We start from the raw sequence: 25,588 nt of genomic DNA, 5'->3' as shown, positions 1-25,588 counted from the left end.
ATCCCCCCCCCCCCCGTTGCTCTTAGCCAAGCACTGACTGCTTTTCTACATGTGACAATTATTGCTGAATAAGTCAGGGTGTGAATTCAGGTTGTTCCTAAATAACTCTGTGTGTGAATGCACTTATTTGGGAGCAAGAGCACCTTTTTTTCTAAATTAGTCTGACCCACTTACAAAAGGCAAAAGGTACTTTTGTTCCAGAATAACTGCAGTCACACACAGACTTACTCTGGAGTAGCTCTTTTTGAATAGCTACTCCAGCATAACCCCATGCATAGAGAAGTCCTCAGTCTTTCCTCATAAATCAGTCAGTTGCCCTTCTCCATGCTCCCTCTAATTGCCATGTCTGGATAATTCATAACTGGAGATACGATGCATCAAAGCCGTTTCTATGTGGAACAGCAAAAATTTCACATGCTAAGCCTATTAAAAAAAATAAAGCTGTTACCTAAGATGACCGCCGCTGGAGCCCACTCTTCAGTAAGGTTTTCTACCATTTGCATCATGGCAGTCCCTAAAGAATCCAGTTACTGTTGAAGCCTTCTTGGGGTGGGCCACTGGCTCTTAAGTTGTAGTCGGTGAGCTACCAGCATACGTGGTCCTGGCTCTTAGCCTTGTTTCCAGCTGCTAAATTACATTAAGAAGCAGCTAACAATACATTAAATGCTTTCCTTCTGTAAGCTATTACTGCTGGGATGTTGCGTGATTGCAAATGGGAAGGGATTTTGTCCATGGGCACTCTCTGTTGCGATACAGCCCATGGTAAGGAAGAGGCTGGGAATCCCTGTGGCCGATGCTGTACAACATGGGAAGCCACATTCCCAGCCCCAGAGAGCTTGCAACCCGATGTCCATCTCCCACTGCTCCTCCAGCAAGGCTCTCTGCAGTGGCCTGGAAACGATGCTTGTTCTGGAGTGAGGGTTGCTTAAACCCTCTGGGTTGAGTGGCCAGTGAAAAGTGTAGTTACCTGAATGCAAACTAATCAGCCTAATTGTCAGCATTAATCCTATATGCCCCGAGAATGAGAAGTTAATGAGGGCTAACTGGGTTGTTCAGTAGTAATCAATGGCAGCCCCATTGATTAATGGTGAGCTGATAATTGAGCAGTTGCTGTTGGTTTCATGGCTTTCCCTCTGGTTTCCAGATCTCTAAAAGGCATCTCTTGTATTAAAGTCAAGCTGGCAGTTTTAACCCTCCGTCTCATCATATGATGTTTTTCCTTCTCAGTATTTCAATGGGCCACATTGTCCAGACCTGTTTTGTTGTTTTTTTAACCTGCTTCTGTAAGCAGTTGTTTCAGTCACAAGAAAAAGAGAAGGTGGGGAGGGAGCTTCGGGTCCCCCTTTGTCCTCTGTACGCTGCAAAGCCTGTCTCCACTGCTCTGGGCAGAGAAATGGGGCTTTGGACACTGGGACCAAGACACTTGCACACACGCATTTCTTGTGTGCTGGTGGCAAGCTGGGGGAGGGCTTGTTGGCAAGCTCTTTGAATGATTTGCCCTTCTTGTGCCAGTAGTTTCCTTTAATTCTTGCTCCGGGTGTCAGGTCCTCTCTCTACCCCATTTGTAGTCAACAGCAGCCCTTTGTAGTTTCCTCCACTTCATTTTATTCTTTTTAACCTAGTGAGAAGGGATTGAGACATTTCTTGGCTGGGCTGCATTTCAGGACAGGGCCTCTTGGAAATGGGTAGAGATCAAAGGCCATTGACTGCAGGCACTGGGGTCACTGAGTCTGTCAAGAGACCAGGCTGGTAATGCAGAGCCAGGTTACTGGGGCTCAGAGTAATGCTCACCCTCACACCTGGAGTATTAAAAATGTATGTGACAGCCACATACCACCTCCAGCTCTAAACGGAGCCCTTCCCCTTCCCCACTTCTAGTGCCTGCTTCTCATCAGGTTGTCCAGCTGTAAGCCAAAACCATGCAAAGCTCTGCAGAGACAGCCTTGTATCTGCCCAGTTTAAGAGCCAGCTGGGGGAAGAGAAGCAGCCCAGGAGCATCGTACTCCACCTCTTGAGTGTCTGGCTTGCCGTTAGCTGCTGCTTCATTCATGCATCCTTTACCTAAACCTCTCTCGCACTTTCAGCAGGAATATTCTCCCTTATTTTTTGTCCTAAACTGATGGTGCCCAGCCTTTTTCCCCCCTCCAGCCACATGGATGGTGCTCAGTCCTTCCGTGGGCTGTATCTGGCCAGTGGTCCTGATCTGGCACATGGAGTGGCAAGGCAGGGTCCTATCCAGCCATGCGGGTGGGAAGGGAGCATGGCCCAGCCCTTATCTGGCTGCATGTGGGGGCCAGAGGTTAGAGGGCAGGGGTATCGTGGATCCAGCCCTGCGGGACTTGGGAATTTGGAAGCAGAGGACAGGTGGCAGCACTGCTTGCCACTGCTTCCCTGCCACCAAATTTCCTGACCCATGGGGAGCCCCGTGGGCTGGATGCTATGGCTCTGCAGCCCAAATCCGGACATGGAACATCCCTATCCTAAGCATTTGAGGCCAGCAGCCCTTGTACCGATGGGCTTGGCTTGCCAGAACTGTGCTCCAACTCTTGAGGGAGCAGTCCCTGCCCTCCTGAGACCTGCTGGGACTGCTTAGCCCCTGCAGTTCCCAAGGACCAGTTCTCCAGAGAGGAGGGAAGGAGGATGCACCGGCCTGCTGGGAGAAACCGTTTATTTTGCTCTAAAAAAGGAGGCGGATAGCTCTGTGCTTGTGGAGCAGCGTCAGGAGAGAGCAGTCTTGCCAGCGCTCCCCACTGTGTTCCCACACAGGGCAGTGGGCTAAATGCTGCACTTGAATTCAGGGGCAGTATTTCTCTGCTGTTAAATAGCTCCAGCTGCCCACCCAAGGCAGCTGCATTTCAAGCAGGGATGAAGGGATTTGTGAAAGCGTGTGTGTGTACAACCATACTGAGCTCTGTGATGTGAAGCACTGTGATCTGGCTGTAGGCTTAAAGCAGCTCCTCCGGGTCTCTGCCTTTCACGACTGTAGCCGGGCACCGTTGGCTTGGGAGCCTTATGCAACCAGGGAGTCTCTGACTCTCCACCTGCCCAGAGCGGTGTAAATGAGAGATCAGGCCCCATTGATGGAACAGCCTGCCATACATGCTCTGGGCTGGCACTTCCCAAGAAAAGAGTGTCATTACCTGGCAGCAACAGAATTTGGGGGCTCGAACAACTTGTTTAGCTGCATTTTTATTTAACACGTCCTGGGCAGCAACCAGCCCCACTCAGAGGCTGCTATGGCTGGGTCTGCATCCTCCTGTCTCCCAGTTTGGGAGAGCGACAAGTGCAACCTAGTGAGAGCTTGAAAGATAAGGGGCTGTGTGGAGTGAAGCAGCATCTCTCCAGCTCCGTTGCTTTGCTGGGAGCGTTGAGTGGTCTGTAATATTTGTCAGCCCCTGCTTGGCTTTCGGAGCAGGTGCCAGTCATTTATTCTGAGTGTGCATGTGGGTGTTTGTGCCAGGCTGTGGTGCTGCTCTCATGGAGCCATCCCAGGAGGAGGTATCTCCAGATACTTTGCAAAGTAACAAAGCAATGGGATGGGGAGAAGCTTTTGGGCCCATTCTGCTTTGCATCCCTTCGCTCTCATGGCAGGTGCTGGGGTTTTTGGTCCCCTTCCAAAAGCTGCTTTGCCCCAGAGCAGCTGCATCTAGACCTGGCCTTGATGGTACTAGGCCACGTGTTGCTTTCAGACCTTCCCTTTCTTCCGCTTGCAGGTACAAAGCAGTTAATATGGAGCCTTATGAGAGCAGGAGGGATGTCTTAATTAGCAAACTCCAATTTCCCTCTTTTGTAATTAGAGATCTCTGGTGTGCCAGAAGCGTTGCTGTGGCAACAGGGGTGAAATTATCAAGTGGTTGCTGTGTTTCACCAGGTAAATTATTATTCCTGGTACACACTGCAGTGTCTTAACAAGCCTGTTTAAGGGGCTGAACAGCCTTCTCTTCCGGTTACCATCCGGGTGTCTAGGATGGATTTCAGTGTGATCAAGCTCCACAATTAAGCATCTTTTATAGGAGAGAGCAAGAACAAGTGCCTTCTAATTGGAGCTTAGCTGCTGTAACAGGATTTGAAGGAGGTCAAATGCGCGCGGTATATCCTGTAGCAGCTTTCTTTTAAATAGCTTAATCAGGTGAGGCATGATAGCTATGCTGATGCTTGCTTGGTAGCTTGCACAGATGCATGGCACTCTTTGAGGGAAGCTGTTGGTACTGTGGCATTAGTATATGTACATGTTATAGGTGAGACACTGTCAGGTTAAGAATGAGTAACAGTGACTAAGCAAGCAGTTTGGTTTGCTGAACCAGAAGTCATGGCAGAATAAACACTTCTGGTGTATAGACAGATATAATGATGGATCTATCAAATAATACCAGTACTGGCTGCTGCAGTGGAACTGATGTATCTGCATGCTTCTGTAGAGATGCACGTGTAGCCAAATGTTTGCAACTTTAACCCATTTCAGTTGAGGGTTGAAGTTGCAGTGCCATCGCTAATTTGTATTACTGTTGCAATTCCATCCAACAGTGGGTGTAGGCTCCCACGAGGCAGCTCCCCCTCCCCTCTTACAGTTGTTAAAAGATCGCCGTGTAGTGGTATAGCAGGTGGCTGCTGCCTTAGCTATGCCAATACAGGGAAAGCAGCAAACCCTTATGCATTTAGAAGACCAGCTTGCTGAAAGGCAGTGGGACTTGGCTTCCCAATGCACTGCTGGGACTTAGGTGCCTTTGAGCATTGTGCCTTTCACTTTCAGCACTGGTCATAAATGCTGGCTGACTCCCCACAGCCTCCTTGAGTAGTGGAAGAAACAGCTGAAGGGGGAGCATGCTCACAAAGAAACAGCAGACAAGTTCATAAGCCCTGGGGTAGGGACTCTCTTTTTTTCGTGTGCATGTGTGCACAGTGCCTTCACACTGGGGCTGTGGTCTCTGAGTAGGACTTACTGTGCAGCACCCATATGTTTAACACTAACAACGTCAGCTTGACACAACACTTTAAAGTACTGTTGCTGTTTGTGGTGCTTGGTCCTCTCCCTGCCTCCTTTCTTGATCACTGCAGACAACCCTAGCATCCTGACTGTCCTTCAGCACCATGATCTAGGTGTCACCTTCAACTCAGACCTCACATTTAGCTTGTGTTGAAGGATGGGGGCACAGGCCACAGTTACTATGGAGCAATTTTTTTATCTTAATTTTACTCCCCAGTAAGAAGCAGACACATGAACAACTCTCCCAAGTCACCTGGCTGCAGTAGGCACTGTTAGACCAACAGGTAGCAGGGCAGCTAGTTTGCACTGAGCACTAAATCGGGTATGGGAGAAAGCATGTGACTGGGACTCCAATGCAAGTTACCCCAGCATATGGTTACTCCTCACCTTGTGATGAGCAGCTATGTGAACATGCAGTGACTTGCATCAGTTTAAGGCAGTACAACTTCTGTCCACTCTACTTTTACCCCCAGATGAAGCCAGGTTATTCTGGACTCAGTCTCTCGTGTCTGTACCCTGCTTTTTCCACACAATGCAAGCTCTTGTCTAGGCTCTTACTTTCATGTCTCAACATCCTTTTCTCTTGGCCTTTATAAATGCAATATTGCCACCTTCCTTTCTATTTTGAATAGTTGCTGCAGTGATCATTTTCCTAGCCATGCTCTTGTTGATCGTGCTGCATACACTCCTAGCATCCCTCCACGGGTTCCCCCATCCCCACCACCACATCAAGCAGCAGCTGCACTTCCAAGGTCCTTCCAAGTCTAACGGTGCTTTGCCTGCAATCTCTTGTTCACTTCCAAGAAGTTGGTTCTTGGCTCTGGCTCATAGTGCAAGCTTCCACTTTCACCCTGGCCGCTGCTTGTGCTTGGGAAGGGTTTCCTGTGAGCATCTGCACAGCTGCCTCATTGTTCTCATGACTAGTGCTTATTGTGGTGGTGACAATGCATTTGACAGCAAGGCCACTGGTGTGCTGAGACCTGTAATGATAGCACTGAGCCGTGCCATTTCCTGGTACTCTCCAGCTGTCCAGCTGCAGTCATAAGCTAAGCTTTAGCTTTTTTTTTTTGGCCAGGAACTATCTTTTTTGGTTCTCTGTGTGTGTATGAAGCCTGGCTTAGTGTGGTCCTGGCCTAGAACTGTATTTATATAAAAACAAAAAATCAAGCATTTCTACTGTAGCATTCCTCGGTATTAAGTTACCTGTGTAGGCTTGAGTTGGCGCCTTGTGCAGAATTTGGATTGTAATAAGGCTTTGGTGGCATGAACACATACTGCCTCTCCTCTGCCTGCCTCAGTACAGATGGTGCTGACTAGAGAGGTGTTCAGGATTGTCTGTCCTTGTGATTTAGTGCAATGCATTATTTCCTGCTCTGAATATAGAGTTGCTTCTTCCCCCTGTGTAGTTTTCTATAGGAGTGCTTTCAGTACTCTCCAGGCAGACTGGAATTTAGTTTTATGCCATCCCTTTGAGGGGAAGTGGGGCTGTCACCATTTTATGCACAGAGAACTGAAGCACAGAAGTGACCTGCAAAAATTGGGCTTTAAGCAACTTATCTAGCATTGCCCAGCCGCAGGGCTGCGAGGCATTCTCCTGGGCAGCATTCAGCTCGTTGTCTGCAAGACCGTCTTTCCCTTCCTGGTCTTTCCCTTCCTGCCTCGTTCACCAGAACAAGGACATCTCCAGCTGTGTTGTAATTAAGTTACAGCGGCACTTGCAGTCTGAACACGTTAACGCCAGACACCTTCCAACTTGCATGACACAGTGACTTACAGATGGCCTTGATTCATTCCCAGAACACTGTCCATCCTGTGCACAAGAGAAGGCAGGGTCCTGGTGCTGAAAATATTTGATCAGGTAATTAAAAACTGTATCATCATAATGCAGGCCAGCAAAGTGGGTCGGGTTAACTCCACTTATCTCAGCACTAGATCCTCTGTGGGGCTTTAGGTTCATGCTGCAAAATATGGTTGTGAAAGAGCTTCTGAGTAGCATGTTTGTATGGGTTGTTTTTTTTTTAATTGGACAAAAGACTGTTTTGTCTTAACCACCTTCTTTGAAACACTTGAACTGTTCTATTAAAAAAAAAAAATCAGGCAGAGGAGGTACCCGTCTTGGAGCATTTCAACCCAAATAGTCAAAAGTTTATAAAGTTACAAGCAACTGCAAACAGAGTCTTTGTTTAGGCACCTTTCATTATTGGTGGTGCTGCCTGGGCATATAATAATAAATGTGTTCTCTTCTAATGCCTTCCATGTGAGACTCAGAGCGCTGCCAAACCGTGCATGGATTAAACCTGGGGCCCCTGGTAGGGTGGGCAGATCCCAGAGACCAGCAAAACTGTATGACTAGAGATGGCGTATTTTATTTGTGGCCCAGACAGAATCTGAGTCTCTTCACTCCCAGCCCTGTGCTTGCTCCACAAGACAGTCATGCCTCTAGGCCAGGGGCAGGAAAAGTCCAGCCTGTGGGCCAGATCTGGCCAGCAGTGGACTCCATTTCCCAGCAGCCTCTGTCCGTGTGGCTGGGGCCGGGTTCCATGGAGACCTCAGCAGCAGCCCGGCTGTTATAATGGGGCCAGAGTTTCCATGGGGACTGGCCCCAGCAGCACTGGCAGGACTCAGGGCAGGGTGGGGAGCTGATCCCGGGCTGCTTGCAGTGGTGACAGCATGGTCCAGAGCCAGGGCAGAGCCTGCGTGCTCCGGGCAGGGGCGTGCAGGCAGCAGATCACGACTCTGCCCCGGCTCTGAACCACACCGTCACTGCTGTAAGATCCCAGCCCAACCCCTGAGCAGCTCCTTGCCCTGCCAGCACTGCTGAGGCCAGTCTCCATGGAAACCCCAGCCCCATGCTATCACAGCCTGCTGGGTGTCCAGGGAAACTGGGCCCAGCCATGCAGGCAGGGGCTGCTGGGAAATGGAGTCTGGCTGCCAGCTGGATCTGCCATTTTGCCCACCCCTGTCCTAGACTGTACTCTTGTCCCCAGGCTGCTCAGCAACTATGATGATTTGCTACACACCTACCTGCTGCTCTTTCCTCTCTGGCCTCTTCTTTGTCTGACCTGTTTAAATCATAAACTCACTGAAACAGGAGTGGTTTTGTTTTAGGGCGCTGTATGGTGACTAGCACAATGGGACATTGAACTTACTTGGGGTCACCAGGCTTTATTAGAATATATTAGTACTTCATAATTTTTGTTCCTGGAGGTCACAGAGACTTGGGCAACAATCTGATCTAGTTGTGCAAAGTCCCATATGTACATACAGTGTAGGATGGTCTCTGTTTAAGACAACTACAGTATAAACAGACAGGACCAAGGAAGTAACACTAAACCCATGTCACTGATGGAGCTCTGAGGTGCAGAAAGGTTGGGACTTGCCTATGGTCATTCAGGTCACCTGTAGCAGAGCCAGAAATCGAACCCAGATCTGTTTCCTAGTCCTGTGCCATAACTACGGGTTTGTCCTTCTTGTCTGGTCCAGGCAACTGCCTGTGGATCTGTTGTGGCTCGTGTGGATTTGATCTCTTCATTCAGAAGCAAAAATCCAGTGGAGTGTGTTCTAAGAAAGGGTCAGCGATTGCTGCAGTTATTCCTACTTCCTAATTAACTGTGGGAAGTAATGGGTGGAGGGGAATGATGTTCAGGGACACAGAAGAGTCCCACACGTGGAGTTGGTTAATCGGTCTTGTTGCACCAAAAAGTGGTGTCATAGAATTTAAAATAAGAACAAAGCCTTGCCAACTCCCCAGCCTCTGTGGCAGTGAGCAGGCTGGGCCGCTGTTCTTCTGCTTGAGCATGGGAGCTCACTCTGCAGTGCAGGGCTGGGCAATTATTTTAGCTGGAGGGCCGCTTGGTGAGTTTTGGTGCGCTGCCAAGGGCTGCAAGGGTAGCTCTGCCCCTTGACAGGTGCCCCGCCCCTGTATATGTCATGGCGGGGGTTGTGGGGACAGTATGTGGGTGTGTGGGGACCTCCTGCACACACCCCCATGGCACCCTCCCTTACACCCACACCTGCCCAGCCAAGCTCCATGTTCCTGCTACTCCCCTGGGCATGGGCTCCACACTCCTGCCAGCCCCAGCCCCATGCGCCCTGTCCCCACCCAGCTGCAGCCCACCCCGCCTTCCGCTTCCCTACCTGGTGCTGGGAGTGAGCACTGCAGCTTGGAGACGAGGAGGACCTGCTGGATGCCGGGCAAGCCAAGTAGACCCCCCACAGCTGCAGCAGTGGCAACAGCAGCCCTGCCTGGATGCTGCGTCTTGGCTGGGCCAGGTCCTTCTGCGCACAAGGGTGGGAGTGTACACAGTACAGTTAATCGATGGGCACCCACGGGGCCAGATGGAATTGCCTGGTGGGCCAGGTGTGGCCCAAGGGCTATATTTTGCCCACACTTGCTCTAGTGCTATCCAGTGTGCAAAGGCTTCTGGAGCCTTCAGTGTGGCATTCAAGTCCTCACATTTTACAGGACCCATCCTATGAGCCTCTGAACATCTGCTCAAGGTTTGGCAATCCTGGGCTCCAACTGGTGCCAGCGAGAGCCAGCCGCACATAACTGCTTGCTGGAAGGGCTCAGCCCATCCCCTGGTTGGGCACAAGGTCCTCACCAGTGGGCTCGCACTGCAAGGAGTTCTGCTTTCAGCAGAGGCCTCGGCATGTCCTGCAAAGCCATTTTTCTTCCAGTGCCACTGAAATGCAGGAGGCTGTAGTTCAGGTGTCTACAGAGCAGGTCCATCTGAAGTACTGAGGGAGCAGGCCTCCCCTAGTAAAACCTCTCTCCTCCAGATCATGTATGTGTGTTATGTGTATGTAAGTGTTGTTTTAATTATGGAAGCACCTAAGGGAACGAACTGGCCTGAGTTCCCAGCCCTGTAGTGCCAGGTGCTGTTAAAACAGCTCAGTTTTTGCTCCAGAGAGCTTGCAGTCTGAATAGCTCGGGCAGGGAAAGTAGAAGGGGAAGAGACTTGCCCAGTATGACCCAGTGGGTCTCGGGAAACCTGGAAGTAGAGACTTAGGCCAGTGTCTTGCTCAGGGCTCTGTGCTGCCTCCCATCATGGTGGGGTTTGTAGCATGAACACGTGTGACATGCTAAGGTTGAGCTTCTTTTCAACCCTAGAGAGTAGACAAACACCAGCAGACTTCTCCTAGGCCTGAAGAAAGGTGCTTGTGCCTAAAAGCTTGTAAAGAACAATTTTTCCAACTATTCAGTTGGTCTAATAAAAGAGATCATATTTACCCAAATAACCTGGTCTACCTATGTGCCATGCTAATGAACAGACCCCAGTGGAAGCAGGTCATTGTTAATGAGCAGAGGCTCTGTTCTCTCCTTGCTCCACGTGGGGAACAGAGCTCGCTAGGAGCTACCTATATCTGCAGAAGCAAGGTGCTAGGGTCCCAACACTGGATTTCACCTGCCCACCTAGACCAGTTTGGCTCAGATCAAGTGTCTCAGTGGGGGCATCTGAATCCCAAGACCTCCGAGCTTGGGCCTGCACTTAGGATGCCGGCCAGTGGGTTTGGGAGCATCTGAAGTCCTAGGGTGGGAGCCTGGGACGGAGGGTGCTTGCTGGTTGTCACGCCATACGTGGTGTTCAGAATGATTGAGTTCTCTCCGCTCAATCGATACGGTTTTTGGAATGATTGAGTTCTGCTCAGTTGATATGACATGGAACTGATTTGGCTGATTTGTCCTGGAACATGAAATATATACATCAATTAAAAAAAAAAAAAAAGTTAGCATTCATTTCAGCTGTCTGGCTTCTCACAGAGGTGGTAATTTTGAGGGATGTCAATCAACTTAATGTTATGTGTTTATTTACAACCGAATAGATCCCAGAGCCGGCCTCCTGCCCTGTGTGGCAGGACGCTGTCTGGCTGAACGCCGGAGGGGCTGTAGCGTTCCCCGCTTCCTCCCTGCACTCAGAGCCAGGCACGGCTCTCTAATTGTTCACAGCGATCATTCAGTGCAAAGATGGAAATACCTCGGAAGAAACTGCAAAGCCTCCTGCCTGAGCTGGGACCCCCACCTTGTGGTAACGCTTCCCAGCTGGCTACCCCCACCCGCTTTCCCTGCCCTCCCCGGTTGGACTAAAGCTGGCTGCTGAGGTCCATCTTGCAGTCGGGCCCTTTTTCTCTGGTGGATCCAGAGACATGACGTCAGGGTGTTTTTGTGCAGAGTGCACAGGATGTCGCAGGCAGCCAAGAGCTCTGTTTGTGTTGATAACATTACAAGTATTTCCTCTCCGTTTCCGAGTCGGCAGGAGAGGGAGCTGGGGGAGGGGAGGCCCCTGGGGCCTTTTATGTTAAGAACCGGGCACAGCACATGTATTTATGCTGCATTTGGGAAGAGGGCTTATTTAAATAATGGGCCGGGAGCGATTCTCTCAGGGACGGGGCTCGGGCTAGGGTGGGCTCAGTGTTACACATGGCTCTTTCTGCAGCTCTAGCCTGGATCCATTTTTACGGTGATGAAACAGCATTGGCAAGTGATTTCTGATGACCTCAGCAGCTCTCAAGGCTTTATTTAACGGTCTCTCTAGCAATCAATGATGGCACTGGGTTGCCCCGTGTCCATTCACAACTGCTCAGGAAATCAGGTGATATAATCAATTATACAGAGCTGGTCACGGTGTCTCTGGACTGTCTGTGCTCAGAGCTTTCCCTGCAGCAAGGGGGGGCTTGGGCTGCCCCTTTCTGAAGCCTTCCCCTCATCCCTGCAAGCTGCTGGAGAATCAGTGAACTTTTTTATTTTTGCGTACCATCAAGGGAGCTGTTAAAGCAGACAGCTGCATTACAACTGATGTAATCCTAGAGCCTGTCCTTGCTGCGTTTGCCAGCTCAGCTGCGCAGGCAAGCAGAGACCTGCGTCCTTTTACCTTCTTCTAGCAGGGGCTTTCTAACAAGTGTCCCTGCGCATTTCAGCAGTCGGTATGTGCCTTCATCGAAGGTGCCTGCAGCCCTTGTCAGCAGAGCGGTGATGGCCATGGCTGGAGAGCATCCTTCTTGCTCCCACAGCATCATAGCTTCTCTGCGTTTGTTCAGTCAGGGGAAAGTCAAAGTGAGAAACGGAAGGGGGTTGCAGCCTTTGTCCCGCCATGGAAGACATGTTGCGTGATCCAGGAAGCAGGGTCTTGTCCTTGGAGTCAGGACTCTTGGTTTCTGTTCCCAAGTCTACCTCCGACTCAGATGGAGGACAAGTCACTTCATTGCTCTGTGCCACGGTTTCCCCATTTATAAAATGGACGCAACATAAGCAGCCCTTGGAGATCTGTGCATGACAAGTGGTGGTTGTCAGGAAACCTGAGAGCATTTTGCCAAGAGGAGAAAGCCCAACTTCTTTCCAGCTCCAAATGTAGGTGCAGTAGAGTCAGTGGAAGAACCGAAATCTCCGTGAGGTCCACTAGAGACTTCGTTATTGCTACTGATTTCATGTGGAAGCTGCTCAAATGCTCTTTTGGGTGACAGAGTACAAAACCTTAGTAACACTATAGCTATCTACCTACCCATCCATCCTATCTGATAGATCCCCAGAGAGCTGAGCTTTTGCTGGTAGAAGCAAAGGATGGTGAAGTGGGATCTCTTGGTTCTTCTATTCCCAGCATTGCCTCAGATTTGTTGAACAACTTTAGGTTGTGAATGGACTGTATAATTGATTATATCACCTGATTTCCTGAGCTGACAATGCCATTGTCTCTGTATGTGATGTCCTTTGGCACATGGCAAGGACGGGAGAAACCAGGGCACTGGATTATGCAAACAGTCCAGAATGCCTCTCCAAAATAAAACAGGCCCCTGGGAGGTGCAGTCTATACATTTCCCATCGATCAGTTTGATAACAGTCCCACAGAGCTTGGAAGAGCAAAAGTGCCCTGCCAGTACTGAGCATTGTTTCAACAGGAGGTGGAAGCCTCCCAGTTGTAATGACTCATCTGGCTGTTCCCAGTACAAAATGTTACCTGAACAGCACTGTTGACATAGGTGTGGAAATGCCTAATGCTGTTTAAAACTGCTGTGAAGGGAACAGCAGGGAATTGTGTACCCTTGATGTCTCTACCTTATTTTCATGGGACATGCACTGCATCAGATTGGGTATTGCAGGGGGGTGGCAAACAGAACCCCTTGTCTTTACATGCTAGGAAATCTCCCCACCATCAGGCAGGTTTTTAAGCTGTGGCTTGGAAGCCATTTCCCAGCGGCCATCGGATGATCGTGGTGGCAGGACCTTTCTCTGGGCAAGCTCCCAGTGAAGCTGAGCTGTGCACTTCACCAGTACATGGGCAGCAGCATGACATCGGGGGATCTGGTCTGGTCTGCATTCTGCTGGCGATCCTGTGCAGGCCTAGCCATTCACGATGCAGAGAGCACGTAGCAGGAACTCTCTCCCAAGTCACGTGCTAGGCTCTGTGAGGTCCCTGGAGCTGCTCTTGTTGCTGACTTTACTTTTGCTTGGCAAGTTCATCATAAATTGAGGAGTCAACAGATTTGGGTGTAGCTATAGATCTGCTCTGGGCTCTAGTTTCAGATGCCCATGTCACTTTTAACCTTTAAAGCACTAAAATGGTGGAGACAGCAGGTGTTGGGCTTTGCCCACAGCAAGCAACAGAGCCAGTTGCATTGATCCATTTGAAGCACAATTTAATTCATCCCCATTAGCCTTACTGAGCAGCTCTTAATGCACCTGTGCCTAGTCCTGTCTTAGACCCCTTCCAGGTAATGGCTTCTGGGGTACTATCCCATAATTCCTCTCTTGGCTTCCGGAAGTAAGACACATTGAACAACACTGAAAGGTCACCAGCACACTGGGAAGATGCCTTGAACTAGTTCAGCTTCCAGGTGTTCATACTCTTCAGAAGGATCCAGCTGTGCCTTAACCAGTTAGCAAACACGCTGGACAGCTGGGTGCTCAAACTGATTGCAAGGCTACTTGGAGGACATTTTTGCTGTTGGTTCTGCTGACTTCTTCTGGCTGCTAACTGGGTGGCTTCCTGTAGTGTAGATGAGGCTTCTGAGACACCGTCTGTGTGTGATCCAGCCTCAGTTTGGCTCATGTGAGGTGCTGAAGCTAGCAGCCGGACTTCCATAAGGAGGGGCTGGCAGGGTCTTGTCTGGGGAATGCAGTGCTTTGTCCAGGATTTGTTGACCTTTTGCTCACCCTGCAAGTCTCGATGCTTCCAGGGCTTCTCCGGAAAGAGCTAAATGGGTGGTACTGGGTGGCAGAAGAGTCCCGGTCTGGGTGGAGCAGGGAGGACCTTATATTTTGGACATTGTTTCCAGTTTGTGACTTCAGCGTTGTCTGCACGCCCAGAACTTGGGATGGGCTTGGTTAAAGCAGATTAGTATAAATACAATGAGAAGAGACATCACAGGATGGATTAAAGAGCAGGGAAACTTGGCTGCCTCTCAGGGCTAAAGTGCAGCCATGTTGTTTGTGGGGTGGCCTGTGTCTCCAGGGAATGGGGGGAGACTTTGTCCCAGGAGGTATTTCAAGTTTGGACAAATGCCAAGAGCTTGAACTGCAGGGAGTTGCTGTGAAGGGGAAGCTGATGGGCCAAATGGGATGCAGCAGAACCCCTGCATCTCTGGCTTCTCTGAGTCAGCTGAGCTCTGCCTTGAGATTAGGTAGTGCCTCCGTCAAGTCCAGGTGGATTGGAATGAAACTACTGAATTTGATTAGGCCGGTGCACTGAACTGAGACGCAGAAAACCTGGGTTATGTTCTGGCTGGCAGAATAACATTAGGCAAGACACTTCGCCTGTCGGTTATCTATTAGCTGCCCATGTCAAGAGCTGTAGAAGAAACACTCCCCCAAAGACAAAGTATTTCAAACAGCATTGGACAAAGGAATATTTTGAGTGGGGAGCAGTTCTACAAGCATCCCTGCATTTGATGAGTCAGGGAGTTGTGCTCAAAGACCTAGTAGGAGGTTGTTTCCCTCTTGGGCTTTTGTCCTCCATGGTGGGAGTACAGTGGTCAGTAATGTCCCCTTATTGCACAGGGTTTCTAATACAACTCTTCTCCATTCTCTCCCAGGCCAACATGGATTTGTGGTTCTTTGTCCTCTTGCTTGGAAGCGGCCTGACATGCCTAGGTGCAAACAACATTACCACAGGTATGGCGTGCTTCTTACTTCCTCTCCCTCTGGTTGAAAATGGTGGTCGGAGTTAAACAAAGAGGCCCTCAGTCACTCTACCAGTGATTGCCGCCTTAATCATTAATGACACCTTAAGCTGTCTCCTGGCCACACGTTCAGAAGATTAATGGCATGATAAAAAGAGGAATAAGTTACAAAGTTATTCCACAGAATATCCCACAGAATGTGGAATAACTTTGTAGCTGCTTCCTATCACGTCATTAATTGAACGTGTGGCTGGGGGCCCCTATTGCTGGGAGCCCCTTCAGCTGATAGGATCTCCTAGCTTAGGGGCCCATGTGCACCCCCAAGCCGAGGAGCTCCCAGCTGATAGGGCTTCCAGCTGTGCAGGGCCCCACTCACTCTCATGGCTAGGAGACCACAGCTGCTGCGATCTCTCAGGCCCCACACATCTGTTACATTTGTAAGCTCCTGCAGTGATACAGCAGCTGCGGTCTCCCGAGTGCATGGGGTGCCCCCATGGCTGGGAGTCCCATCAGCTGAGTGGGCTCCCAGCTGTGGGAGCTTGCTTCTTGCTGGTGCAGGGGAAGCCTGGGATCAGGCTCCCTCTGCACCAGCAATAAGGTGTGATAGCATCTGATTCATGATCCCATAATCACTCCCCCTGCCACGCATGTGTGGTATAGCAGGATTCACCATTGTGTGGATCGCACATTAGATCCCATCACACCTTTACCTGTATAAGGGCTCTTAGGGCCAGACACAAGAAGAAAGGTCACAGGTGCCTCAGTTGAACTTCAGGCAGAATTTAGGTTCTTGTACTCAAAGGGTTGGGCCATTGGCATTGGGAGAGCTGCATGAAAGCAGATCCCCAGTTTACAAACACTGCAGTGATGCAAGATGGGACTGATGTTAGTGTAGTGGATAAGTGAAGTGTGCATCAGGGTGGCTGGTTATGGTAGGGGTTTACTGCAGCGTAACACATTAGGGTAGTTATATCAGTGCAGATTCCCCTAGATTAGGGCTCTGTGTGATACTTTGCCTTCCTCTCAACTGCTGAGTACGGTTGGCACATCCCACAGGACAAAATTCCAAGTGGTATCGGTGGTGGGCATTGGCGACCTTTGCATTTTCCTGTTGGCAACAGTCCCTCATTGATCTTGCTGCCAAACAGAGTATAACAAGAGAGGCCACCTCCCCCCTGGGTTTCTATGTTTAGAGCATAGTACAGTGCCAAACCCTGTGCAAACATTTGCTTCTATCAAGTGAATGCTGAGATAGAAACCTGCCTTGAGTGATCTGTGGCTGAGAGCGAACAGGAGAAAAGAGTTCTTTTCACTTGCATTGATTTCCATTTGAACCACTGGGAGCTCAGCTGGGCTGATCATTTTGAAGACCTGTGCTGGAAATGCAGGGGCTGGTTCTCCTCGTGCACTGGTGTGCTACCTGACTGAAGTCAAGGGATCTATATGAGGGTGAAACAGAGGACAGTTGGGTCCTTTGGGTGTTTTTAGGTTCCCTTCATCTACTTCCATGATGGAAAAGGAAAGACAAAAGGAGGAGACTTCACTGGCTGTCTGCTTTTTGCCTTCCAGTGACACATACCACCAACCTCACCTCTTCCGCAAGTTCCACTGAAGCCTCTACAACACAACCTGGTAGCAGGAAGAGCACTAGTGCAACCAGCACAAATGCTAGTTCTTCAGTGACTGTTTCTTTCGGGGCGGTGAGGACATCTGGTGCTATAGCAGCTACGGAGCCCTACAATTTCAGCTTACCGGGTACTGAGCATGCCACCTCTAAGATGGCTTCAGCTTCTCCTGCATCTGCATTTGTGACCCCCTCCGTTGCAATGAGTTCAGTGTTGCCTTCTCAACACACAACTGTGCAAGGCAGAGGAACAACACCTACAGAGGGGAATGCAACAGGTCCTACGATAGTTATGACTACAGAATCCCTTGACAGCCCAGGTATGGTGAAGATCCTTTCCGCAGTTCTTCTCTGAGCTCCCTTCTTTCTTTAAAACTGAGCTTTTGTTCCTCCTCTCTTCTGTGCTGAGAGCATTCACAAAGCAAAAGGAGACTTTAGGGCCAGATGCACAGCCCCTGTAAAAAAGCTTAGCTCCACTAAACTGAAGAGATCCAGGCAAATTTATGCTAGCTGAGGATCTGGCCTTTATTCCTAGAAGGTAGGGAAATGAAAGCCAAGATAGCTTTGCAGAAGAGCAATGGTATGTAGCTGAGATGCAGGGTGGAGGTATCAGGGCTCCAGTCCCACCTTCCCACAGTGTTTGGGCCAGTCACTGCCCATCCTTGTAGTCTTAATCTGTGAAACGGGGAATCTGCCAATGCCACTGACAGGAGTTTCAAGCACTTTGTACTATTTAAGTGGGAAAAGCTATAGACTTAAAGAGGGTTGGTGTGAAAAGCTTGGCTGAAAAGAGCAGCGAGTCATTCCTTGACACTGGTTTGCTTTGCTTTTTTCAGATGGAACATCCAAAGACCCAGGTAAGCACTTCCCTTTGGATCCTCACACATACACTCCTGCTTTGACCTAACGAGTTCGAAGAAAACCCTCAGTTCAATCACTGTACATTGAAGTGCCCTTTAGAATAGGCTAATAAAATATTACTAGTGGGTATGTTCCTGGTACAGACAAAAGTAGCTTTGGTTGGTTGGTTATAAGCATGTTAGTCAGAGATGCTTCTAGGTGGCCATCAATACTGGTTATAACCAAACTGGTGCCTCGGTGACAGGCAGTTCACTACTTACTAAAATGTCAAATTTATCAGTAGTTTATAAATGATGAGTAAATGGATCCTGAATTAAAGCATGAGCCTTGATTCTACCTGGTTGGTTCTTCCTTTTGTTATTCAAGTTTCTTCTCTCATTCCATTTTTCTGAGGAAAGAGCTATGCAACAATTTGATATAACTTATATTTGCAAGCTCCTGTAGTGATACAGTCGGAACAAAACTTTCTCAACTGTAATCCTGTTTCATTCAGGGTAAAGTTACAATGGTTAACTACCTCACATTCATAGAATCGTTGAAAGGCAGGTTTGGAAGGGACCTCAAAAGGTCATGTAGTCCAGCCCCCTGCTCCAAGAAGGACCATCCCCAACTATAGCATCCCAGTCACAACTTTGTCTAGTCAGGTCTTAAAAACCTTCAAGGATGGAGATTCCAACACCTCTCTGGGTAACCTGTTCCAGTGCTTTACTCCCTCACCCAGTGAGAAATTTTTCCTAATATCTAACCTCAGCTTCCCTTTGCTGCAACTTGAGCCCATTGCTCCTTGTTCTGTCATCTGCCCCCACTGAGAACAGTCCAGCTCCATCCTCTTTGCAGCCCCCCTGCAGGGAGCTGAAGGCTGCTATTCAATCCCTTCTCAGTCTTCTCTTCTCTAGATTAAATAAACTCAGTGCCCTCAGGCTCTCCTCACAAGTCATGTCCCCCAGCCCCCCAACCATTTTTGTTGTCCTCCTCTGGACCCTCCAATGTGTCCACATCCTTTCTGTAGTGGGGGGCCCAAAACTGGACACAGGACTCCAGATGTCGCCTCCCCAGTGCCAAATGGAGGGGAATGATCACTTCCCTGTTCTGCTGGCAACACTCTTACTAATGCCATCCGGTATGCTGTTAGCCTGCTTGGCAACAAGGGCACACTGTTGGCTTGTATTCAGCTTATCCACTGTAAGCCCCCAGTCCTTTTCTGCAGAGCTGTTACTTATCCAGTTGGTCTCCAGCATGGGATTGTTCCATCCTAAGTGCGGGACTTTGCACTTGTCCTTATTGAACCTCATGAGATTTCTTTTGGCCCAATCCTCCAATTTGTTGAGGTCACTGAATCCTAGCCCGACCCTCCAGTGTATCTACTGCTTCTCACAACTTGGTGTCATCTGCAAACTTGCTGAGGGTGCACTCCATCCCATCCTCCTGGTCATTGATGAAGATTATGAACAAAAATGGCCTCAGGACTGACCTCTGGGGCACTGCACTTGATACCGGCTGTCAATTAGACATTGAGCCACTGATTACTACCCTTTGAGCCTATGATCCGGCCAGTTTTCTGTCCACCTTACAGTCCAACCCAGATGCTAACGTTGCTACAGGAGCCTTCAAATGTCTCAGTTACATCACAGCAGCTGATGTTCCCTGTCTTCCAGCAGCTCCCTCTCCCCTTTTAAAGCAGTTAAAAGGCACACTTGTCCATAGTCTCTGCCTTGCCATTCCTACACTGAAATGCAGCTGTTGGAGGGAGGCAAGGGCTATCACACAACCAAACTTTTAACAGCTTCAAAAGGGGTGAGGGAGCTGCTTCTGCTTAGGAACTGCATCAGCTGCTATAATGTAACAAGCACTTAGAGTACCCTGTAGCAATACAAGTTAGGTATATCACTCTAAATCCTAATGAAACAGGGCTGAAGTTGCAATGGTTTGATTGTATGTGCTTGTTACAGAAGTACGCAGGTGTAACAGCTGCATCAGAGCAGCCTATGCCAGCATCATTTGATATCGACACAGGTGGTACCCAGTCCTGCTGTTGTTCGCCTGAATGTTTCCAAACTGCCAATTTTAGAAATGCTGGGTTCTCCATGGTGATTTTTTTTTTTAAGCCTTCCTGATTACCTGAGACCTTAGCTTTGAATTTAGTGAATGATCTGGCTTCTTGATGACCTGTCCAGCTCTTCCGCCCTCCCCACCTCTTTCAGACTATCTGCTTCATCCATGTCACTGCATTTAAGCAGAAGCTTGTTGCACACTGTTGCTCAGTTGTTGCTCAGTGGATATTGCGAAGTATGAAAACTGCAAAGAAGGGTAGGTAGGAAAAGGCCTGTTGGATCACATCTACTTCAAAACCCCAGACCATGACTGTTCCTTGCGGGTTTTGTCTGAAAAATATATAGCTTGACCATTAACCATTCCTGGATTCTTTTGACTCTGCATTCTTATTGGACCAGATATCCAGTAGCGTAAACTAGGATAGCCCCGCTGGCAGTCAGGAAAACTAAGCTGTTCTGCACTGTAGTCTTCTGAGCTGCACACAGCAGACTGCTGTTCTCTGTTGCATGGCTGTAGCATTACATCCAATGGATAGTCCATTCCACTTTACATTTCTGAGGGGTATGTGTCCTTCACTGAGCCTTGGCTCATCCAGAAAGACCTCCAAATCCCACAGCAGTAGTCCATGTAGCCTTGCAGTGATTACTGGGTTCATCCGGCTGCCTATCAGCAGATCCTGCTTCCTTCACTACTAAGTGGAGCTACAGGACAAACACAAGGTTTTTTTCTTAAAGGAGTTCTGTTCTCAGTAAGCTGGGGACCAAGACCCCATTGTGCAGTAAAATTCAGAATAAAATTCATCACGCTTCTGAATACTGCAAGCCGGCACTTGTTAAAACCCAGTGAAAAGCCTGGATTCCATTTGGAAGGAGTATTTATCATTCCGCCTGCAAACAGATCATCTCTTTGCTATAAGGACTTCTTCAGTATTACGTGTGTATTTTTCTTCCATTTTATTTGCCACACCACTGTTCATTTTTATTCCCAGTATCATGAGTTCCATTCAGGTCATTTTTCTGTAGCTGGTCTCAGTAACCGTCAGAACCAGAGCTGCCTGTCCTTTGTGGGTCTGATGAAGGATATGTTCCCAGTGCTGCCAAGACGCTAACGCTCACATCATGAGATCAGTTTAAATATAATGAGATTTGGAGGAAGAAAATGGGCTTAAGTTATTTGCCTTCCGGTTTTTGAGTCATTAGGAGGATGCACAGATCACAATTTTAACCTTTCCTCTACAACCATGAGAGCTAGAAGTGTGCTTTACTGACATGAAACCTGAGATTGTCATTAATCATATGATTCAAGTAACTGGTGTACGTAAAGAAACAGCAAATATTGCAATAATCATAAGAGAATCATGAGAATATATAGTACTAGTTCTGTCTCCATTTCCAACCTCTCCTGCCATAGAATTTCTATTTTCTCATGGCTAAATCTCATTTGATTTTTTTTTTCTTTCTGTTTTGCAGTTAACCCTAACTCAGATGGGAGAAGAGGTAAGATCACCCTTCATCACCATGTTATTTCCATGTACTCTGCATTTCCCCACTAAAAGTAAACTCTTCTGTTTGGGATTTTTTAATATCATTTTGTATTTAAAAGCACAGAACACTACTTGGCATTTTCCCCCTTTTAGAGGCGCACATAGAGCTCAGGGCTATATTTTCAAGGACTCAGCACTTATTATGGGGGTCATTCATCCCCACTCACACTCAGGTGCCCGGCAGCCCCCGTCCAAAATGCTTGGCACCCGGTGTGGCAAACTCTTTGGGAAATCCTGATGCTTATTGTGCTCTTTTACGTGACTGTTGAACTCGCAAATCTGACTCCTGTCGTGCCTCCTTCCTGGAGCTAATGAGTTGGGTCTGAGCTCTGTTGAGAGTGCTTACTTTGCAGCCATCCATGGAGCTGGGTGGATAATTTGTAGGTAAGAGGCTATTTGACTCATTCCCCCGCTCTCTTTCTGCTGTGAGTAGTTTGCTCTGATCATGATTTTCTTCAGTTTTTATTCTTCAGATTTGCCCAGTTCCTCTGAATATTTCTTAGTCACAGCAGTTTTGTTGGCAAATAATAAAACAATCCAGCTGTGTTGATTGGGCAGAGTATTCTGGTTTGTGATTGGATACATTTAGCTTTGAGACTCAGGTTCCCCAGGTGAATATTTGCAGTTACAAATTAACTCAAATGCAAGAATTGCCAGACCTGAACTGTGCATTGCCTTCTGCTTTTCTGTACCTTAGCATTTGCTTGAGTGCATATGTCAGCAATATTGAGTTCAGCGTATAGTTAAGCACTTGACTTCGGTGTGCAGCTCTGATGTGGGTAACTAGAGAGAGATTCTTTGTTTCTGTTATGCTTCTTACTAATAAACCCATTTACTGCAATGTTCTTAGCAAAAAGGATGCAGGCCAAGTGAATTAGTTTTAAATTTGGATGGTCACCAGTGAAAACTTTCTGCACAAGTCCCTGACTAGAGCAGCTTTTATTATTCAGCGTTCTGCCAGTTTTGATCCTTACATGTACAAGCATGAAGCAATACACTGGGAAAAAATATTGATTGGATCCTGGTCCTTTGCTCCTGTTAATTTTTGTGCTTCCAATGTTTTTATTGGTAGAACCTGATTTATTGGCCCAAACTTGACAGAACTGGCTACATTTTGATGTCAGATGCACCTGTGTGGGTTTCAGTGAAACTGTATCCATGTATCTGAGGGTAGAATTTTACCCTTAGAGCCAGATCTTCTCTTGATGCAAGTCAAGCTGATGTCATTGATTTGCTATAGTGGAGCATCAATCACACTTTTACAGCAATAGAGAACCCAGTCTGGCATTTTCAATTTTTCTTGCAGTAACGTAGACACTGAACAGAACAGAACTGATTTTTCTCTAAATAATTACATCGGATTGGTCAACACAAATTTGGCTGGCATAGCAACACTCATTAGGTGGAGGAAAATATTATCCCCTGATCAACACATCCGTGCTGACAGAAGCCATGATACAGTTCCAGTTATACTGACACTCTTTGCTGATACAAGTCTTCAGTTTGGGCGTTGTCCATGTGATGCTGCTGGGGTCGCTGCACATGAAGCCCATGGAGCTGAATGTACTATATTTACTCATACTAGGGCCCCTACCAGTCCCAGTCCTGATTTTCCCCCATTGGTATAAAATCAAGTCATCTGTTTTGTAACACACTAAAATAATGGTGGACTTCAAAATTGAGTTTGGTAACTTCTGCAGGTGTAACTGGTGCAGGATAAGGACCATTACTGATGGACTATCTCTACAGTTTCACTGGAGGTTTCCCCTTAAACCTCAGGAGCGTTATGAGCAAATATTACAAAGGGTTGACAAGGAAGGGGAAGACTTTGAACATATATAATTCATCTTCTTTTAATTCTGGACACCCCTCGGGAGCTTGTAAAAGCTTTATTTAAAGGTCCTGGTATGCGGAAGAGGGAAGTGGCTGGTGTTCTTGTCAAGAAAGTTATAGTGATATCCTTTTTCCTGACACTTGAACACTAAAAACTCCTGGCAAAGTGCTGGTGCCATCTCAAAAGGCAAGCAAGATAAAGCAGTTTTTTATCCAAAATGAGCGGAAACACTCTGTGTATTTTTCATATGATCATTAAACTTTCAAGAGAAGTGGCCTGAGATGTATATGTTATATAACAAATCACACTTTGGTTATTTATTATTTAGAGCTGCTATAAAAAATCCAAACCATTGCCCTTTTCATTTCAAAACCTTTCCTCAGCTCTTGCCCACCTCGTACTCCCCAACAATGTCTCTAGAAGGTGATACGCACCTGAAGTCTGAAAAGATCTGATTTCCCTGTTTTATTTTTAATCTTTTTTGGCTCACTCAAGATTGGATTTCCTTGCATGAAGTGCTAGTGTAAAAGAGACATTACTGTATTGTGTAGAGAGCTTTGAGCCTGGTGGGGTATGCCAGGAAATTTGTGCCTTGTTGTCATTCGTGTTGTTTACTTTAATTTAGCATTTTCCAAGTGGCAATGTTCATATATTATCCTAAATCTTGGATTTCATCATGGCACACAACCAGGCCACTGGGAATGAGCCATCATTGACTTTGGAGTCGATAGCAGGCTAGGAGAGCTGTCTGAAAGGTGTGCTTGGAGCTGGCATGGAGGAGGAATTGTTCACCCTAGTGTACATGGGTGGGATCTGAGTCACCTGAGTAATTCCCCTTCCTTTTGAGCTCTAGAAAGAACAGAATTGCTTGTATTGCCCTCATTATCCTCACAACATTTGTGGCCAGTGTTAAGACGGTGATTGTCACCAAATCTCATGCTTCAGGGCTTTAGCTGTTGTTCTATAGGGGTCAGAAAGGAAGGTTTTCTTCCCCAGTGAATAATGCTGCTTTATGCCTTCTCCATCTCAGCCGAGCTCATCCACAGCAGGAGTCAGGGCGCTAAGGAGGGGCACAGGGAATCTGCCCAGATGCTGGACCGGTGTGTTCCCGAGTTCAAGGTCATGCTGAGGACCTGATCTGGGGTCAGGAAGGAATTTCTCAGCAGGTCAGATTGGGGTTTCCCTTTTCTCTGTAGTGCAGGGCACTGTGGTGAGGTCAAGGTCAGTGGGGCCTTCCTGCCCTTGACACATCTCCAAGGCAGGAAAGCAGAACATCCCTCTCAGCCTAAGCTACGAACAGAGACTTTATCCTTAGGGACCTGTGGGGACCAGGAGGAGTCTCTCGTCAATGAGAAGCTGGCAGGCCAGTTAGAAAACCGTGTCTTCCTCTTTGGGGAGGATGCTGAGTGGAGCTGGCCAGAAGGGTTGCTCCTTAGTGTGATAGCCCCTCTTCTCCCTGGCCAGGGCTTTCCATTTAAAGCCTTGTGGCCATGCAAGGACTATTCACTTATGCTTTGTTCCCTGGCAGATAGAGCAAGAAGCACATAGCTCTTGTCCTCCAGTGTCTGTACGGGCTCCCAGTAGCTTTCAGGGCACAATTCAAGGTGCTGGTTTTAACTTAAGGCCCTGAATAGTGTGGGCCCTATGTAGGTAAGGCATCACCTTCTCCTTTATGCCTCCTTGTGCAAGAGCTACCTCCTGCAAGAGCTATCAGTATGTCAAGTTTTTGTGGCAAAATGCTGGGGAGGTTGATCTCATTTGTTGCTCAGCTCTGGAATCCCCTCCCTTTCAAGGTCTGCCAGAGCCCAAGCTCAAATGTCTTTTGGGGGCACTGTAAGACCTTCCTATTTGGGTAGGCATTTGGCAAATGAACCTAGGCTGAGGTATTGCTCAGTGGGTCTGTTTTTGATGTTCTAGTTGCCTCTTGAAGTTGTCCTCTTCTCTTACTGTAAGCCACCCACAGCCTTTGTTGGGAAGGGGTAGCATATGAATTTATTTTTATTTCTTCATTTATGCAATATATTTGTTAATTCACTTTTTAAAGATCTGACACCTCACCGGAGGCTTGGCCCTCCCAGCTATAGGACACCTGCTAGGTTCATGCAGATATGTCCTACCAAATCAACTTCCCTCACTGCAGGGTCCTGGACTCTGCTGCTGCCTTCATTGCTCCCATTTTCTACTTGTGGGTTACTATTAGTGTTTTTGAAGACCTAAAAGAAAGAGAAGGCAGAACTCTTCAACAAGTTCTTTGCCTCCGTGTTCCTGTCTGCTGACAATGGGGTGCTCTCAGGTGACAGCGTAGAGAGGCCCGGGGAGGATGCGAGTCCCCCAACAGTTAGTTCAGGCCTAGTTAAGGATTACCTGGAGGGCTTAGATGTGTCCAAGTCAGCGGGCCCGGATGACCTTCATCCGTGGGTGCTGAGGGAATTGGCTGGTGTCATTGTGGAGCCTTTGGCATGGCTCTTCGAGGACTCCTGGTGCTCGGGCCAAGTCCCTGAGGACTGCAAAAGGGCCAATGTGGTCCCTATTTTCAAGAAGGGGAGGAAGGAAGAGCCTGGCAACTATAGGCCAGTC

The 25,588-nt window shown here is 48.1% G+C and overlaps 1 protein-coding gene across 3 annotated transcripts in view; it reads left to right on the top strand.

The window, feature by feature from the left end:
* Positions 1 to 25,588, top strand: part of PTPRA (protein tyrosine phosphatase, receptor type A) — a 190,469-nt gene that overhangs the window by 115,069 nt on the left and 49,812 nt on the right. For 2 of the 3 annotated variants that reach the window (XM_019526129.1, XM_019526128.1), the window contains 4 exons: positions 15,011 to 15,089; positions 16,667 to 17,041; positions 17,558 to 17,578; positions 21,104 to 21,130. In XM_019526129.1, the coding sequence (XP_019381674.1) occupies positions 15,017 to 15,089; positions 16,667 to 17,041; positions 17,558 to 17,578; positions 21,104 to 21,130 (496 nt within the window). In that variant the 5' untranslated portion in view covers positions 15,011 to 15,016. Of the gene's footprint in view, positions 1 to 10,890; positions 11,014 to 15,010; positions 15,090 to 16,666; positions 17,042 to 17,557; positions 17,579 to 21,103; positions 21,131 to 25,588 lie in introns of those variants that run through there. The other variant, XM_019526130.1, reaches the window with a different exon arrangement.

This window comes from Gavialis gangeticus, unplaced genomic scaffold (assembly GCF_001723915.1).
Source record: "Gavialis gangeticus isolate Ggan-Ray unplaced genomic scaffold, GavGan_comp1, whole genome shotgun sequence".
In the NCBI taxonomy this organism is placed as follows: Eukaryota; Metazoa; Chordata; order Crocodylia; family Gavialidae; genus Gavialis; species Gavialis gangeticus.
The sequence above is the reverse complement of the archived record's forward strand: the minus strand, read 5'-3'. Positions and strand labels throughout refer to the sequence as shown.